At 44.4% G+C, this 15,944-nt stretch overlaps 2 protein-coding genes across 3 annotated transcripts in view; one reads left to right on the forward strand and one right to left on the reverse strand.

The window, feature by feature from the left end:
- The window catches only part of Grin3a (glutamate ionotropic receptor NMDA type subunit 3A), a 187,214-nt gene extending 178,982 nt beyond the window's left edge, over positions 1-8,232 (forward strand). The window contains exon 9 of the mRNA XM_005078708.4: positions 4,324-8,232. Within this exon, the coding sequence (XP_005078765.1) occupies positions 4,324-4,666 (343 nt within the window). The 3' untranslated portion in view covers positions 4,667-8,232. The remainder of the gene's footprint in view (positions 1-4,323) is intronic.
- The window catches only part of Rnf20 (ring finger protein 20), a 38,173-nt gene that overhangs the window by 5,140 nt on the left and 17,089 nt on the right, over positions 1-15,944 (reverse strand). The window contains exons 18-21 of one of the 2 annotated variants that reach the window (XM_013119618.3): positions 15,726-15,851; positions 15,440-15,580; positions 14,367-14,468; positions 13,883-14,087 (exon numbers count right to left, since the gene is read on the reverse strand). In XM_013119618.3, coding sequence (XP_012975072.1) covers positions 13,911-14,087; positions 14,367-14,468; positions 15,440-15,580; positions 15,726-15,851 — 546 coding nt within the window. In that variant the 3' untranslated portion in view covers positions 13,883-13,910. Of the gene's footprint in view, positions 1-13,023; positions 14,088-14,366; positions 14,469-15,439; positions 15,581-15,725; positions 15,852-15,944 lie in introns of those variants that run through there. The other variant, XM_013119617.3, reaches the window with a different exon arrangement.

The raw sequence follows: 15,944 nt of genomic DNA on the forward strand, positions 1-15,944 counted from the left end.
GTACCCACTCCCAAGAGTTGTTATAAGTTAGAAATGAGATAGTAAGGGGCTGGAGAGATGGCTCAGAAGTTAAGAGCACTCCCTGCTCTTCCAGAGGTCCTGAGTTCAATTCCCAGCAACCACATGGTGGCTCACAACCATCTACAATCAATCTGGTGTCCTTTTCTGGCGTGTAGGCAGAACATTGTATATGTAATAAATAATCTTTAAAAAAAAAAGAAATGAGATAGTAAGCTAAAAGCCCTGTAAGTAAGGCAAATGTCTAATAAATACTAGTGAGTGTCATGTACCAAATGCCCAGAACCCTTCACTCCTGGGTACAGCAGTGACCATGCTTTTCAACTGAATGCCTTCTAGGCATGTTTCAATTTCTTACCTCTCCAGCACTCCTGAGAATGTGGAACATGCTACAGAGACGTCCTAAGTCCACTTTCTGGCACTCTCATCACTCCTTAGGAAAGGTCTTCACTAATAAGAAAAGGAATTAAATGTCTCAAAGGGCCTACAGCCGGTCTGTGGATGGCTGCGTCTTCATCGGAGAGACTGAAGATGTCAGAAACACTCCAGCTCTGCTGCAGCTGCCCGCGGCAGCCCTCCTGGAACTCTCACATTGCCCATGACCTCAGACAGAGCAATGACTTTGAGAATTGGTGGTACACCTTCAGCTCAAAGCTGGGATTGCTGAGTAGTTTAAAATCTGACACTAACACCTCTCGTTCATAACAGAAGGAAAATGGTATAAAGTAGGGTTCTTGTCTAGCCTGGATCTCCTCCGTGGCTGCACTGGTCTCTAGGTTGCATCTAACTTGTCACAATCATTTACAATCTCATCTTAAGGCTCCTTTCTATTCACAGAATGGCCTGTCACCTGGCTGTCAGTGTGGTATCCCCTTGTCACAGTGCAAGTCTGTTAGTGACAAGCTACAGACTACTTAGGTCACAGCTGTTCTGTTACCTTAAAGAGACTTTTCTATAATTCTTTAATCAGAGGAACACAAGAAGACATAGCTGTACATTTTTTTCCAGAAACAGAAGCCCAGTGACCCCATCCCTTTAATGGTACTCTTACACCTACGTCACCTAAGCTGAGAGGCAAATGTGGCTCTACACTCAACTTACCCACGTTTCTCAGAGTCCCTTCTTTACTCTGACAAAGAGCTAAGACGGGACATGTCTTCATCACTGGGACCCGATTAATCCCAACCTGTCACTAACAGCCTCACATTGTGGTACCACATACAATACCACAGGTTAGGGGTGGGATGGCAGGAGTCTCTGTAACTATGGAGATTTTAGGAGACAGTGGAAATGATTCTGATAAGCTGGCTACAGTCCAGAAGGATGGGACTCTAGCACTGGGGCTGCAAGCCATGATAGGGCACCATGCTTTCTACCCTTCCCTTTTATGGTGAATGGCCCGCATTTCCTGTGGCAATCTCCCTACAGCCCAGAGCCTGCAACCTTCCAAACTCCATGCGCATTTGAAGTCTCAGTTATGCTATCAGTTTTGAATAGTGCAATGGTATACTGAGATTTACTCTTACACAAGTGCTTCAATGAAGCCTGTATTGCTCATTTTACTGTGACATATTTCTCATTTTACTGGTCATGTTCACCTTTTAAGATTAAAGAAGGCTTGACCAAAACCCAATCTAATTCCTTCTAATTAGTCAATTCCTTAACACACACAAACACACACACACACACACACACACACTCCCTCTCTCTAATTAAGACACCTTATGCATTTATAGGTATTCCAGAGTCACACATAAATTACCAGAGCACAGTGAAACTAGCAACTAGAGTATGTTACAAAGAACTCCAGCTTTTGCTTATTAGTCTGTATATTCCCATACAGATGCTCCAAGATTCAGATTGCCAGATTGCCCGTCTCTAAGTATCTGATCACTATGGTTACCTGCACAGTCTAATGAGATGGGTAGACAACTTTACTTTTAGTGTTGTCCTACTGCCAATCATTCTATAGTATAGAGTCAGGCTTGCTGACTTGAAAATACCCTCTTTCTTCTCTTGAAAGAATAAAATGCAAATGTCCATGCCATTATGACATGACATTCTGCTCTATTCTCCATATTTACTGAATGAATTTGGAGGGCTAGATGAATGGAAAATTAACATGAGATTGGTGGCTTGGAGAAATTCTAGGGCAATGTACTAAGCCAGATATTAATATACATTAATGAATATTCCAAGAGAGTTTTTAACTGTAATTCATGATTTACTCAGTGTGAAAACTTCAAGGCCCAACTCTAAAGTCTGGGAAGCAGCTGGTACATAGAATCACTGTAGAACTTTCCCCCAGACCATAACACAGGAAAAGTGATCTCTGGGATGGGGGAGAGGGGTGTCTCTAGACCTATGAGTCTTCAACAAGAGAAATGCTGAGAAATGGCCAGGAGTTTTGGGGTGTCGATGTTAATACCCTGGACAGATTTCAGTCAGCTTCTGCTGTATGAAGTCACCCCAATACTTACTACCAATAATGAATAATAGATCATCTGGCTCATGCATGTGCCTGTAGCCATGGGAAAATGGGAAAGCAGCTAAGGTCTGTCTGATCAATCAATCGTTCTCTGCTGGAACAAGTAGGAAGCCTGAGAACTTTCTCCGTATCTGCCGCTATCAACAGGTCAATGACGACTTGCACGGTATCTGAAGGAATCTGAGGACAATGTGCAGGGCCCTTAGAAGTGTAGGTTTGGAACCTCTCAACCTTCTTGGTACCCCCAAACAAATGATGAGACCAGAGCCAAGGGTGGTGGCTCTTGGCTGTGAATCCCAGCACTTAGGAGACAGAGGCAAAAGAATTACCACAAGTTCAATACTATTTTTGAACTACCTAATGAATTCCAGGCCAGCCTGGGCTACAGAGTGAGACCTTGCTTCAAACAATGCTATAAGCTAGACCCCATAGACTAAGGAAAACGGTTATACATTAAAAGGGAATGAAGGATTAAATCAGTTTAGCAATCTATTTCTGGGCAAAGCATCAGAATCATTCTACTAAGCCTTTGTGTTTTGTTCTCAACTATGTAACTACATCAGGAATTCATTTTCCCTCCCCTTGTCTTTCCAACTCCAGGGCCTCCACTCCCGTTCTCCCAGGCAATTAGACCAGGCATAAAGCTGACTCGGTTTTATGAGAACAAAACACAGAGATTTGATAGGGGTTTCCCATTGTGCTATGCCACATGGTAAACTGCAAAAGTGGTTGTACTTTTCTTCCTCCTCCAGAGTAAAAGGAATCAGCAGTCACACTGCTTAGACGAACTGACCTCACAGTGAGAAACTCTTCTCATGGCATCCAACTGGCAAGGTGTATGTAGAAACTTGCCCCGCTCCCTCCCATCCCCATCTAGCGTCCTGTCTCTGTGATGGTGACAAGTGGCATATGCAAGCATGAAGGAATTGTAAATCTCTCTGTAGTCATCACCACCTCAGCAAGAATCAAGGGAGCTCTTATTTTTGTTGTTTTTAAGCATCAAACTTGAATTGTCATTCTCAATCTGCATAAAATCACCCCTGGAGTGAGAAACAAGAAGGGATACAAGTCAGTCATAAAATAATGAACCAGTGCTTAGAGCACTGCATCTGAACAAAGATTTCTCACTCATCTTAATCTCTATAGCCATAGGATATCTCCAGGCAGCACTGCTTCCTGAGCACTGCTTATAGGTAAGGTATAAAAAGGTACCTGGGTGTGGGAAAGACGGCTCTGCAAGTAAGAGTGCTTGCTCTGAAAGCAAGAGGACCCAGTTGAGTCCCCATCACCCAAACTCAACATGACTACATGTGCCTGCAACTCCAGCATTGGGGGATAGGGACAGGCAGACACTGAGAGCTTGCTGGCTAGGCAGCCTAGCCAAAATGGTAACTTTGTGGACCCTATCTAAAGCAACAGAGAAAAACACAGGATGTCTTGCTGTGACCTCAACATGTGTTTATCCTGGCAATGAACCCCACTCACCTACATTCTCTCTTCCCCCTCTTTCCCACATACACACACACACACACACACACACACACACACACCCCGGTGTTTTAAATAACTCATAAGACACCGTACCATTTCCCATGTCACCAAAAGACATCCAACTTGTGTGTCAAAGCAACATGAGGCTTGTTAAAACCTTCAATTCCATTCATGGCTCCAATTTTCCCCATGGAGCTCTAAGCAGGCACTCAGGGCGTGGTGACTTCAATTCTACAAACATAACTAGATCCTTGTTGTTTACACAGCTGATGAAAAAGATGGGGTTGCAGAACACAAGGGGACTCTGAATTCTCTGTGTTTCCTAGATCCAACATGGGACCCCAGCAGCTCATGGTATGGAATACTTCTAATCTGAGTCACGACAACCAACGAAAATACATCTTGAGTGAAGAGGGAGGACAAAATCAGCTGGGTACCCAGACCCACCAGGACATCCCTCTCCCTCCAAGAAGAAGAGAGCTGCTCCCTGCCCCACTGACCACCAATGGGAAAGCAGACTCCCTCAATGTAGCTCGGAACTCAGTGATGCAGGAACTCTCTGAGTTGGAGAAGCAGATCCAAGTGATCCGCCAGGAGCTGCAGTTGGCTGTAAGCAGGAAGACAGAGCTGGAGGAGTATCAAAGGACCAACCGGACTTGTGAATCCTAGGCAGTGCCATGGCTCCCCTTTCTCGACCCTTGGTATTCTGAAGCCCTTGAGGCACTTTGTAAAGCTCTTTTGTATTGACTGACAAAAGTATGGGGTCTCATGAGGTCTGCTGTTATCACCCAACACGCAGCAACAGCAGCAGCTCTTCCCACACATGGCCCCAGGTCTCCAGGGTAGAATCTTATCCACAGCAGGAACCTAGACTTAGTCAGGGGTAAAGTCTGCAAGCAGACCAGTGAGCAGCCAGAGAACGCTGGCTCCTGTCAACCTTTTTACCCGGTGCCACGATAATATTTCTTGTTTTTAATCCTTTCTCTGCACTTCTACAAGAGATAAAAATTGTTGCTCATACCTGTCTTACTGGGTTGGTTTTTAGTATTATTACAAAATAGAATTATTCAAGTTTGCAGATTTGTTACAACTCCCCAATCTAGATTTGATCTTATAATCTGAATAAGCAGGGTAGGAGTCAGGAAAACACGGGGAGATCAGGTAAAATTAAAAAAAAAAAAAAAAGAATAGCGCTCAGAATTGCCACAGGTAAGGACTGCCTGTCTAAGTTAGCACCGCACACAGGAGCAGCTCCGGGTCTCTGAGCCCACCCCACCTAACATTCAGCACGAACATGAGGCTGCACCACCATGAAAGAGGAAGGGAGTGAGAGCCGAGGGCAGGCAGACAGGGAGTTAGCCACGCACAAGGTACATTCAAAACAAAGCTCTGGGCCAGAAAGGCAATTTGGCTACAGAATATACTGCACTACACTTCTAATGTAAGCATCTCCACCATAGCGTGTGCCTTTTACAAAGGAGAAACAGAGCAAGGCCACGGCCTTAGCAGGAGCCTGTGCTATCCCACAGTTAATGCATTAACAGGGTCTGGGAGCTACCAGGAAGATGTTTTGCATACCACCCGTGAGGCTGTTTTCATATCAGTGGTGACCTCTTAACCCTAGGAACCCCAGAAGTACCCAGGCGGTTGTGACCACCACACATCAAATGCTGGCATCTGCCCTGTCTCACCATCCTTACACTTCCTGGTCTCTGACGAACCATGCTAAGTTCTAGTCTCCTGGCTCCACATAACAAATGAGCAGCCGCTCTGCTCAGGCCCAACCTTCTAGTCACACTATTACCATGAGATCTCTAGACTCCCTATGTTCCCAAAGGCCCTCATCCAGGTGCCGACTGCCAGGAGTTACATTAGGAGGGCCTGGCGGCGGGCTCAGAGCCCTAACACTAGCCTGCACCCCAGAACACACCACAGTCCTAAGGTTACTCCCAGAGAAGCACCACTCTGGAAGTCTGGCTGCCTCCAGGTGCGGGAGCAGGAAGGGGAGCCTGCTGTCTTTGACTTCAGCACTCAACTACTGACTGGTTTCCTCAACCCCACCTTAACACCAGAGCTCCTGCCATTTAGAAGTAGACTTCCCTGTGGAGCAACGCTGATTCATATTCTCCAGACTCCCTTGTTCAGTTATTTTCATGTCTACAATGAATGCACAACACTGCGCCACCCACCAAGTGCTCATGTCATTAAATGGGGGCCTCTGTCGTAAAACTGCCCCCACTTCAGGACACAATGTCTGCATTCCAAGAGCTGCAGAGACCCCCTGGATAAAGACGGTGCCCGAAGTTGTAATCAGAGCACCTGAACAATGAGTTAAATAGCTGGGTAAACCTAGGAGTACAAGTAAGCTCAGATGCTCAAGAGGAGTCAGGGGGCTGTAAAAAGACTTCAGCCTCACAGATTAAGCATTACAATGAGGAGGAGCCCTGAAGCGAGAGGGCAAAGCGCTTTGCAACACCCTCATAGCCTCCTGCACTCTCACCCCAGAAACCTCAGCTGCCTTTGTAAGGTTCCACACTCCAGCCATTCCCACCTAACTCTAACAGACACCCTGGAGACACTATTCCCAGCATCCCTGGATCCCTGCCCAGCCTGCAAGGCTGATGTATCATGTACCTCAAGTCACATGTCAGCCATGTTCCTGCGGTACGTGGACATCTGTGCAACAACTCCTACTCTGAATGCACCCCGAGAGAGGCTGGCTATTTAAGGGAACACAGAGGTGAATTCTTTTGTAAAGAATCCTTTTGTAATGCAACCAATTCTCCCTTCCAGTATCTGTTTTGTAAGTTTGGATTTTTGTATACCTGCTTTATCTTAAGCTTCTCTACTGAGGCATTCTGAGTAGTGGTGATCACTTTGCAGAGCATCCTGCCTACCCAGAGGGCAGAGAACCAGTGCATGCTCTTAAGAGGAACTACTTGGCCAACACTGTGGCCAAGATGCAACAAGGAGCAACAAGAGTAAAATAGGCTTATGCTGTCAGCAGCACTGCTTAAAATGCTTTCAATGTCCTGGGTGAAAAAAAAAAAAAAACCCTAATTGCTTGTGAAGCAGTTTTCATGATAAATAGCAAAATTTTTAATGGTAGTAACTGAAAAGTGTTTTGCAATTGTGAAACAGTGCTGTGTTTTGTACAAAGATTTCACAAAAGGGAGAGTCCTTCCAAACCTTTGTTCTGCTCCCCCTCAGTCCCCTCACCTACACCTCAGGCTCACAGAAGCTCCCAGGGGCACGGCTGCTGGACTGAACGAAGGGTTGCTGCCTTGCCATCTGAACTCCCATTTCACGGGACCAGGAAACTCTCTGTTCCCATCCAGGCTTTGACACTGGAAAACGTGAAATATGGCCACCTGTCCCACACACATTTCAAGGGGATGTGGCCCATTCTCCATGGGAGCCTGGCATAGGAGACACACAGAGCATGATTGGGTAAGCTGGTTTCTTCAACTAAGGGTTCCACAGTGTATTTGCCACAAGAGGAGAAAGAGTATTCCTCTAACGATAAAAGCAAGTTAGAACATCTGGGACAGCCAAAGAGGAAGCCACACAGACCTAAAAAGTGGGATCTGTAGTATGCCAGGATTTCCTATTACACGTAAGACTTGCACAGACCATGTTCAGGAATGGCTGCTTCCTTTCCAGCTGAGAAATGGTATACGGAGTCATGCAGACCAGAACAGCATCATCGAGGTAACTCCACAGTGTTGATCTGCCAGAGCCTTGGAGCATGGTTGAGCACCCCTTTGGGTGGATCAAGAAAGGAAAAGAAACTACTTTGGAGTCTCTTTTCCTCTCAGCTCATCTTTGGAAATCCACCGTCTTCAGCAGAATTGCTTTTCTAGTCATTAACCCACTCCAGCACCTGCATCGTTCTGTTGTGCCTTCCCCCGCCCACTCTCCCATCCCTGCCAAACACGTCCTATCTAGGAATTCCCTCACTCTCTTTCGTTTAGCTGCCAATCATTTTATGAAAATGCAGTGCTTCTAAGTATTTCCTAAGGTCTGTGAAGAGTGTTCGCTCTGCGTCTTCATTTCAGTGTGCGTGCGACGGCTCCGCTCCAAGAGCTGAAATGCTGTCTTGTGAGCATGACGTGAACAGGCTGTTTTCCTCCAGCCACTTTTCTTGTACAACTACGCGGATGGACGAGATGTTCTCGGGTCTTTTCCATCTTCGGTTTCTATGACTGTGGAATAAATGTTCAGAAGAAACTTCACTTTCAATCGTGTTGCTGGCATTCTTTGGGGATTCCAATATTGGCAAGACACTAGCCCTTCCTCACAAGAGACCCACTGATGCAAGACTTAGGTGACTTAGGCATGTTTCTTTGGTCTAGTCCATAACAGTACAAGTTATGCTGAGAGAATGCAGTGCCTGGGCATTAGGAAGCAGAAACATCTTCATATGAGAAAGACATTATAGGAAAACCCCACTCTCCACTGGTCTCTAAAGTACCCTAATCATCTTCCTTTAATAGTTCAACAAGCATATCCCAGACAGTTTCCATTTACACATCACCGGCTAAAACAAACAGTGGAAAGGGCAGGTATGGTCTCAGCCTTGGGGGACCTTCTCTCAACTTGATCTTTCTAGGACTTATAAACATACCATAATAGCCAACATTGATGGACATTTATTATAAGACATGGGCTCATTTAATCATGTGGTTAGATTACAACCACCTGATGCTAAATACTTCAGATGTAGTCTAGAATAGTTAAATACTACTTACTAGTTTACGGGTAGAAAAAACAAGTCAAACATTTTGTAATCAGCCCCAAGGTCACATAGCTAACAACAGCAGCAGAGGTTAGTGTTCAAACAGCACTACCATAACACAGCACTGTCAGCACTTTGGTCAGTGCCTGCCCCTCCCTCCTCCAGTGCCCCCGATCCGTCTCATTCTGACCCACGCCTATAGATCTATAGGGTCTATAGATCAGAGGGAAGCTGAAATGACAACTGCAGTTGCGCAAGTCCAGCAGACTTAAGACTGTAGCCACCCCAGTCTCACCAAAACAGTGCACCTGCATTTGTTCTGCCTTCCAAGTCCTGCCAAGCATGCGTACAAACAGCTTCCAACCCTCAAGTCAGCAGCCCTCCAGACATGCAAGCATGCATACAAACAGCTTCCATTCCCTCAGCTCAGCAGCCATACAGACATGCAAGCATGCGTACAAACAGCTTCCAATCCCTCAGCAGCCCTACAGACATGCAAGCATGCGTACAAACAGCTTCCATTCCCTCAACTCAGCAGCCATACAGACATGCAAGCATGTGTACAAACGGCTTCCAATCACTCAGCAACCATACAGACATGCAAGCATACGTACAAACAGCTTCCAATCCCTCAGCAGCCATACAGACATGCAAGCAGTTTCTGATAATACAAGCAATTTCAGCAGCTTGCAAACTTGCCTTCAATATTCTTCTAGCCTGATATATTCTATACATACAATCTTCTGAAACGTAACCAAGTCAAATACCATAAAAGTATGCGCTTACTGTAACCTGGTAAAACTACTAACTTCTCAAGGGTGTTGTGCATCATTCATCATTCATTCGTTCTGGGAGTCCAGATATTGAATATGCTGCTGCAGATAGCAAGGTAACAAGAGATTCTGAACTCAGGGACCCATAGGGCTCAGTCTAGTTGTGTATGAGATATATAATCTAGCAACAAAATGTGGTAGTATTTTGATAAAGGAATGCACACCAGAGCCAGGGAGATGACCTGCAGTTCATACATGAGAATCTGAGTTCATATATCCCCAGAACCCACGTAAATGCCAAGTGTAGTAGTAGGTATCTGTAATCACAGTGCTCCTATGGGAAGGTGGGAGGCAGAAACAGGAAACTCTCTGCAAGCACATGGGAATAGAAGAGACCTGTCTCGAGCAAGGTGGAAAGCAAGAGCTGGCACCTGTTGTCCTCCACACGCATGCAGTGTCAAACGCACACGCACACACGCACTCATCATACACGCACTCACACACAAAACTAATGTTTAACTGTAGGTCAAGTCCTACAGCCGCAAAGGTGACACCTGCTACACATGCATGCCATAAATTAAACTTTCCATCATAAATATTTGAAATGTTAAGAGTCTACTTCAATATTTGAAAAGCACTTTGTAAAGAGAGAAAAAATAAGGCTTCAATTCACGCACATGTACAATAAGAGAGACTTCTGAACAGCTGGCAGAGGGAACAGAGCTGAATTATTAAGACAGTTTATTGAGCATTGTGTGCCTCTGCTACATGTTGGGGATTAAGATGTTAAGACACTGCCCTTTCCAAATCCAAATCTCAGTAACTGTGAACCAGGTCATAAGACCTTCACAGCTAATGTCAGGAAGGAACCAAAGTTGAGCAGAAATCCTTGGAAGGTAAATCTAAGCGTTATATCATGGGACAATTAGTATTCCAAACATTTAAGATCTAAATATTTTTCCCATGCCAAGGATTTCTCATTGTGCAAATCTAACCCAATACACATACAAGTCAACAATTTCTTATTTGGTTCCCACTTACTTTACAAAAGCCAATCAAGATTTTAATGACAGTAACTAGTTGCCTTAGTTACTTTTTTATTGTTGTGATAAAACTACATGATCAAGGCTACTTTGAAAAAAAAAAAAAGCATTTAATTTGGGGCTGACAGTTAAGAGGGTCAGAGTCTAATACTATCACAGCCAGGAGCATGGCAGCAAGCAAACATGGTACTAAAACAGTAAATGAGAGCGCCCTTCTCAATCCACAAGCACGGTAGAGAGCTAACTAGAAATGGCATGGGCATTTGTAACTTTAAGGTTCCTCCCCCAGCAAGGCCACACCTCCTAATCCTTCACAAACAGTTCCACCAACTGGGAACTCAAATATATGAGCCTATGAGTCATTCTCATTCACACCATTACACAAGTCAAAGTATTTCTTTAGACGCACTGAGACTTGGTTATCCTCAGGAAAAACAAACAAAAACACCTCCACCAAAAAAAAAACCTTGAAGAACAAAATGTAAAGGCGTTCCACTTAATATATCACTTCTAAGAAGAATCAACATCACCATTCCAGTTGATCTAGAAGACAAATAATTTATTGTCTTAGCACTATCAAATCATGTGTCACTCCAATAGTATGCATGCTACTCTGTAAGTGCAGCATTCCTGTGTCCTTGGAGGACAAGGATGGCTAGTGATCTGAACAGAGAATAAGAAAAACCAAGTCTCCAATAGAAATTCATGAAGAAAATAAGAGCTAGCAGAAACAGCTCATTACCTCTGAAAACGATCCCTGTGATTAAATAGAAATAAGCTATACATACACCTCCAATTGAGTATGCCTGATTTTGGTCAACATCACTAAAATGTTTCTAACTGAAAGCAGGGGAAGGAAAGGGGAGTGAGAAACGCAGCAGGAAGGAGAGGGAACTTTCTACAATATCTAACACTTTCTACTTTAAACTGAGGAACTTTGCCATAGAGAAACTACCTTGTATGTTTCTATGGATCTAGAGCTGTCTAGAATGTCCAGTTCTGAAAATTCCTCTGAGGATCTGAAGAGCTGTTAAGTCATGTACTTAAAACCAAAACAAAATGTGACATGAAATTTCAGATGTATTCCAGAAATGTATTCACAACCTCCCATACAAGGAAAGAAAATTTGTTGGGAAAAAAAAAAAATCACTATTTTTGAACATTTCCTAAAAACGACCTTGTGAACACACCTTGTGTTGTCTGGAGCTCAATTTCTCACTTAGAGCAGCTGGCTGCTCGTTATGCTCAAGCTTGCCCTGTAATTACCATGTCCTGGTAATAAATACAATGGCCACATCTAGGAGCAGGGCCTAAACCCAATATGCTGTGTCCACACAAACATACATGTATATATGGCTGGCAGCAGAATCAACAGACCAATGGCCTCTCTTAATAACCAGGTGAACCCCATACAACTAGATTCAATTCTTAAATCCCTATCATATAACAGTGGAATTCACAAGGCCCGATGGTGACAGACAGTAGAGACAGACAGGGAACATGGCCTTAACTTTATCTAGGCTAGGTCAGGAGGGATCCACTTTATATAAATCCTTTATCAGACAGAGAAAACTGCTCTATTAAGTTTCTAAGAAATTCAAAGTGCTCACCCCAAAGCCCACCAGGGTAACTACTTCTTACCTGCACAGCAATCTGGAGGAGACCTAAGCAATCTCTCCTGTTGGGGGACATTCAATCACTGTAAACCTCAAGTTAGCATCTGCGCTAATTAAATAAATTAACCATGGGTCAAAAGGCTGAGTTAGAAAGTGGTTGACAGAAAGTAATCAGAGAGCATCTGGACGAGATGCATGCACTGGAAGCAGTAGGGAGGGGTTTTGAGTGGCACACCTTATGTTTTTTTTTTTGAGTGGAAGGAGGGGCCCTTTCAGGAGATGCCAAAAAGGGGAGGTTAGCTAGTTGCTACCCAGCCCCTCTGGACTAGCAGGTTTTACCCCAGATGTTGAATCTCAAGTATTATTTATAAATAGAGTGACAGTGATTTAGCTAAAGCTATCTTTAGTGGCAATGACAGAGCAGGTGCCTGTGGGAACTGTGGCCTGAGTGGCCATGCCGTGGTAACTGCAGAGCCACAGTTGCTGGCTGAAACAGCAGGTTAAGGCACAGCCCCTGTGCTGCAGATAAAACAACACTCTCCCCTATAGGTAGTCAGTATGGACTCAAAACAACTGGCAAGGGAGAACTGATAGAAAAGAGAAAAGAAATACTGGCAACACAGCCAGTCTCTTAATTTTATTAATTCTGTTCAAAAGAATCATTTCACTGGGGCAAGGCGGCACACATTCCCAATCTTGGCTCCAGCGAGAGACTGAGAAAAGGGACCCGTCATGATTCAAGGCCAGTGTTGGCTATATAGCAAGAGATCCTATCTTAAAAGAATCAGTTTTGGAATAGCAGACATAATAAAATCAACTATTTGTAAACAACAACAAAAAACCACAAACACAAAAACAAACTGAAACCTGCTTTACTTGGAAGTTATGTGGCATATTTTAAAATCCCACAGAAACATTACTGAGACTCTTCTGGAAAACGGGGACCATGTAATTCCTCTCAAAAGAAGGATAAAAGCAATTCATAGCTCACAACAGCTCCCTGGGTTGCATTCCCAGACTACCCCGATCTGTTCAATCTCATTCCAGACAATTCTTAAGTTCTAATTCTGACTGCAGTAAAAAAAAAAAAAAAAGAACAGAGCGGCTATCCTGTTTGAAATATTCTGGCCTTAAGAAACTAAAAGCCTATTAAGTATCTGAATATTTAAAACATAAATAACATTAGCAAGAAATCCTAAGTGCCCCTAAAAGTCACTTAGGTAGAAGTGAGGAATGGGCTGAATTATCCTGGATACAATTTCATTAAGGCTTCAAACCTTACAGGAGAAAATATCACAATTATACCATTTTATAACCTAGGAAAAGGTTTACTTCCCAAATCAAGAAGTTTGGGCCCACAGAAAGCTTAGTTCTAAAAGTTCTCTCCTCCATAGTGGCGTATGCTCACTCCACCTGCATTGCCGTCTCAGTGTCAAAACTATCAGTCTGCCTTCTCCAGAAGGATTGGGCAATCCAAGTTAACAGGTTAGGCCCAAGAAGAAAACGCTGAAAGCAGTACACAAACCAAGCTGGCAGGGAGACGAACAGTGGCAGCTTGCAGTGCACTCTAAAACTCGAGGCTTGAGGTCTCTTTCTCACTAGTGTTCTCTAGCTACAGGAGGGGAGAGCCTGGACACAGTCTGAGGAGCAAGGGAGTTGGCCAACGTCAAGGAGAGAAGAGGTAGAGGCCTGGTGATTCATGGGTAAGTGCTTGCCTAGCCAGCTCCTCTCTCTCAACCGTGATCAGCCAATGTAGATGCGATGGAAGTCGTTGGCACCAAAGGCGGCGTTACACTTGGGGCACTTGCGCTGGCGAGTGTCATAGCGAGTCTTGACACACTCAAAGCAGAAGACGTGGAAGCACTTGGTGAGTACCGCATCCTTTTTCCGCATGTTACAGCAGGGGCAGGTCAGGCGAGCCTGAAGAGAGAAAATCAGAGTCAGAGCAACGGAAGCTTACAACCCGAAAGGCTACAATATGCAAGCAAATAAACAAGACCACGGAGCTCGAGAGAAAGAGTACTGTTTTCCCTAAAACCATTCTCCACTTGCCTTCACGTGCAGGTCAGTGTGTACTCTCTCAGGGCTCCAGGACCCCCTCTGCCTTTGTGTAAAGTCAGGACCTACTGTCTCAGTGCATTAGTAGACCACTACAGGCCCCGACAAACACAAAGACACCACCGAGTCACATTTTCTAACCTTGTAGTCCTTTATCTCCTCCATCAAAATCTCATCACACTTGGGCACATTGTCTGGCTTCTTGGTGGTTTCCAGCTTCCTTCGAAGCCTAGAGATGTCCTCCTGCAGCAAGATAGTAAACACAATAGACACATTTCCCACCTGCCACTTTTGACAGAAATAATTTCCACAACCTGACTTTTCTGCTGTTGAAGCAAGGAACTTTCTGTCCTTTCATGTCCAGTTAGCTTTAGGAATGTAGGAAATTGCAAAGGCCTGCTTACAAGACACTTGACTCAGAACAGGCAACCCTAATCCTATCTGTTGCAGAGGTTCTTCCCTGCCAGCCCGCCACCCTTTAGCCCCAAATAAACACACAAACACTATATTAATTATAAAGCAGTTGGCCAATGACTAGGGCTTCTTATTGGCTAGCTCTGTCTTAATTATTTACCCATTTCTATCAATCTATGTACTGTCACGAGGCTGTGGCTTGCCCAGTAATGTCCCAGCATGTTGTTACTCCTTCAGCAGCAATGCTATGCCTTCTGTCTACCTTTTCCAGAGTTCTCGTCTCCTAGTCCCACCTATCTTCCTGCCTTATTGGCCAACAGTGTTTTATTCATCAACCAATAAGAGAAGCATGTATACAGAAGGACATCACCTATCATCTATCCCCAACTTAGAGCTGCACCAGTGAGAGCACTTTCGGTCAGGTAAAAATATAACCCAACTCAAGAGAGTAGGCTGCCTTATTTTGTGGTAATGAATTTTATGGTGATGGTCGACCTGGATTAAATAATTTACAGATCTTTGGAAAAGGAAGAAGCCACCATAAGAAACAGGCTGTCATGAGAAAATGAGAAGAACAGCAACGTGATTTTAGCCTTCTACTGAAGTTGTATTACTACTTAACAGTTCACCACTTTACAGATTTTGTAGCTATTTGCTTCACAACTAGTAGCCATGGCATGAAGCAGGCAACGCCAGTCCCTTCCCACAAGGCCCTTCAGTCTAGCAGTTCATGGTGTTCAACACTTACCATAACCCTCAAAAAGCACTGAACAGGTAAAAATAAAGACAACTGCTCTTGCCTGTGCTCGTTTGAAATTGAACAAGTCTTTTTCTTTGGTGACACTGTTCTCTACAATTTCATCCTGAAAGTCATGGAGCTTCTTCTGAGCCAATTCCAGCTGTGCTCTGAGGTCATCTGCAAGCTGGGCTGCCTCCATCGCCTACGTAGAATGCAGAAACACCCTCTTATCATTCCTTCTTCTACGGAGGGGAGTGACATCCAGAATGAACTAAAGACTCCGGGCAGGCTATGCTTGCATGCCCCTGGAGTGCACCCATCACAGCAGGTTACAGAGGCCAGCATACCTTGCGCTTATTCATCTCCAAGGCCTGAGTCCTAAGGCCCAGCTCCTTCTCCCCTGTGCCAATGTTACTCTGAAGCAGGTGCTCCTTCTCTTCCAGCTTCCTCACTACCTGTAACTGGGCGTCCACCTGTCAGGAGAAAAACCAGACTTCAGTGTGAACAGGTAGGAAAATAAAATGATTATATTAATTTACTCAAAAATTACAAGTCAAAAACGTCAA

Source organism: Mesocricetus auratus, unplaced genomic scaffold, assembly GCF_017639785.1.
Source record: "Mesocricetus auratus isolate SY011 unplaced genomic scaffold, BCM_Maur_2.0 Super-Scaffold_6730, whole genome shotgun sequence".
NCBI lineage: Eukaryota > Metazoa > Chordata > Mammalia > Rodentia > Cricetidae > Mesocricetus > Mesocricetus auratus.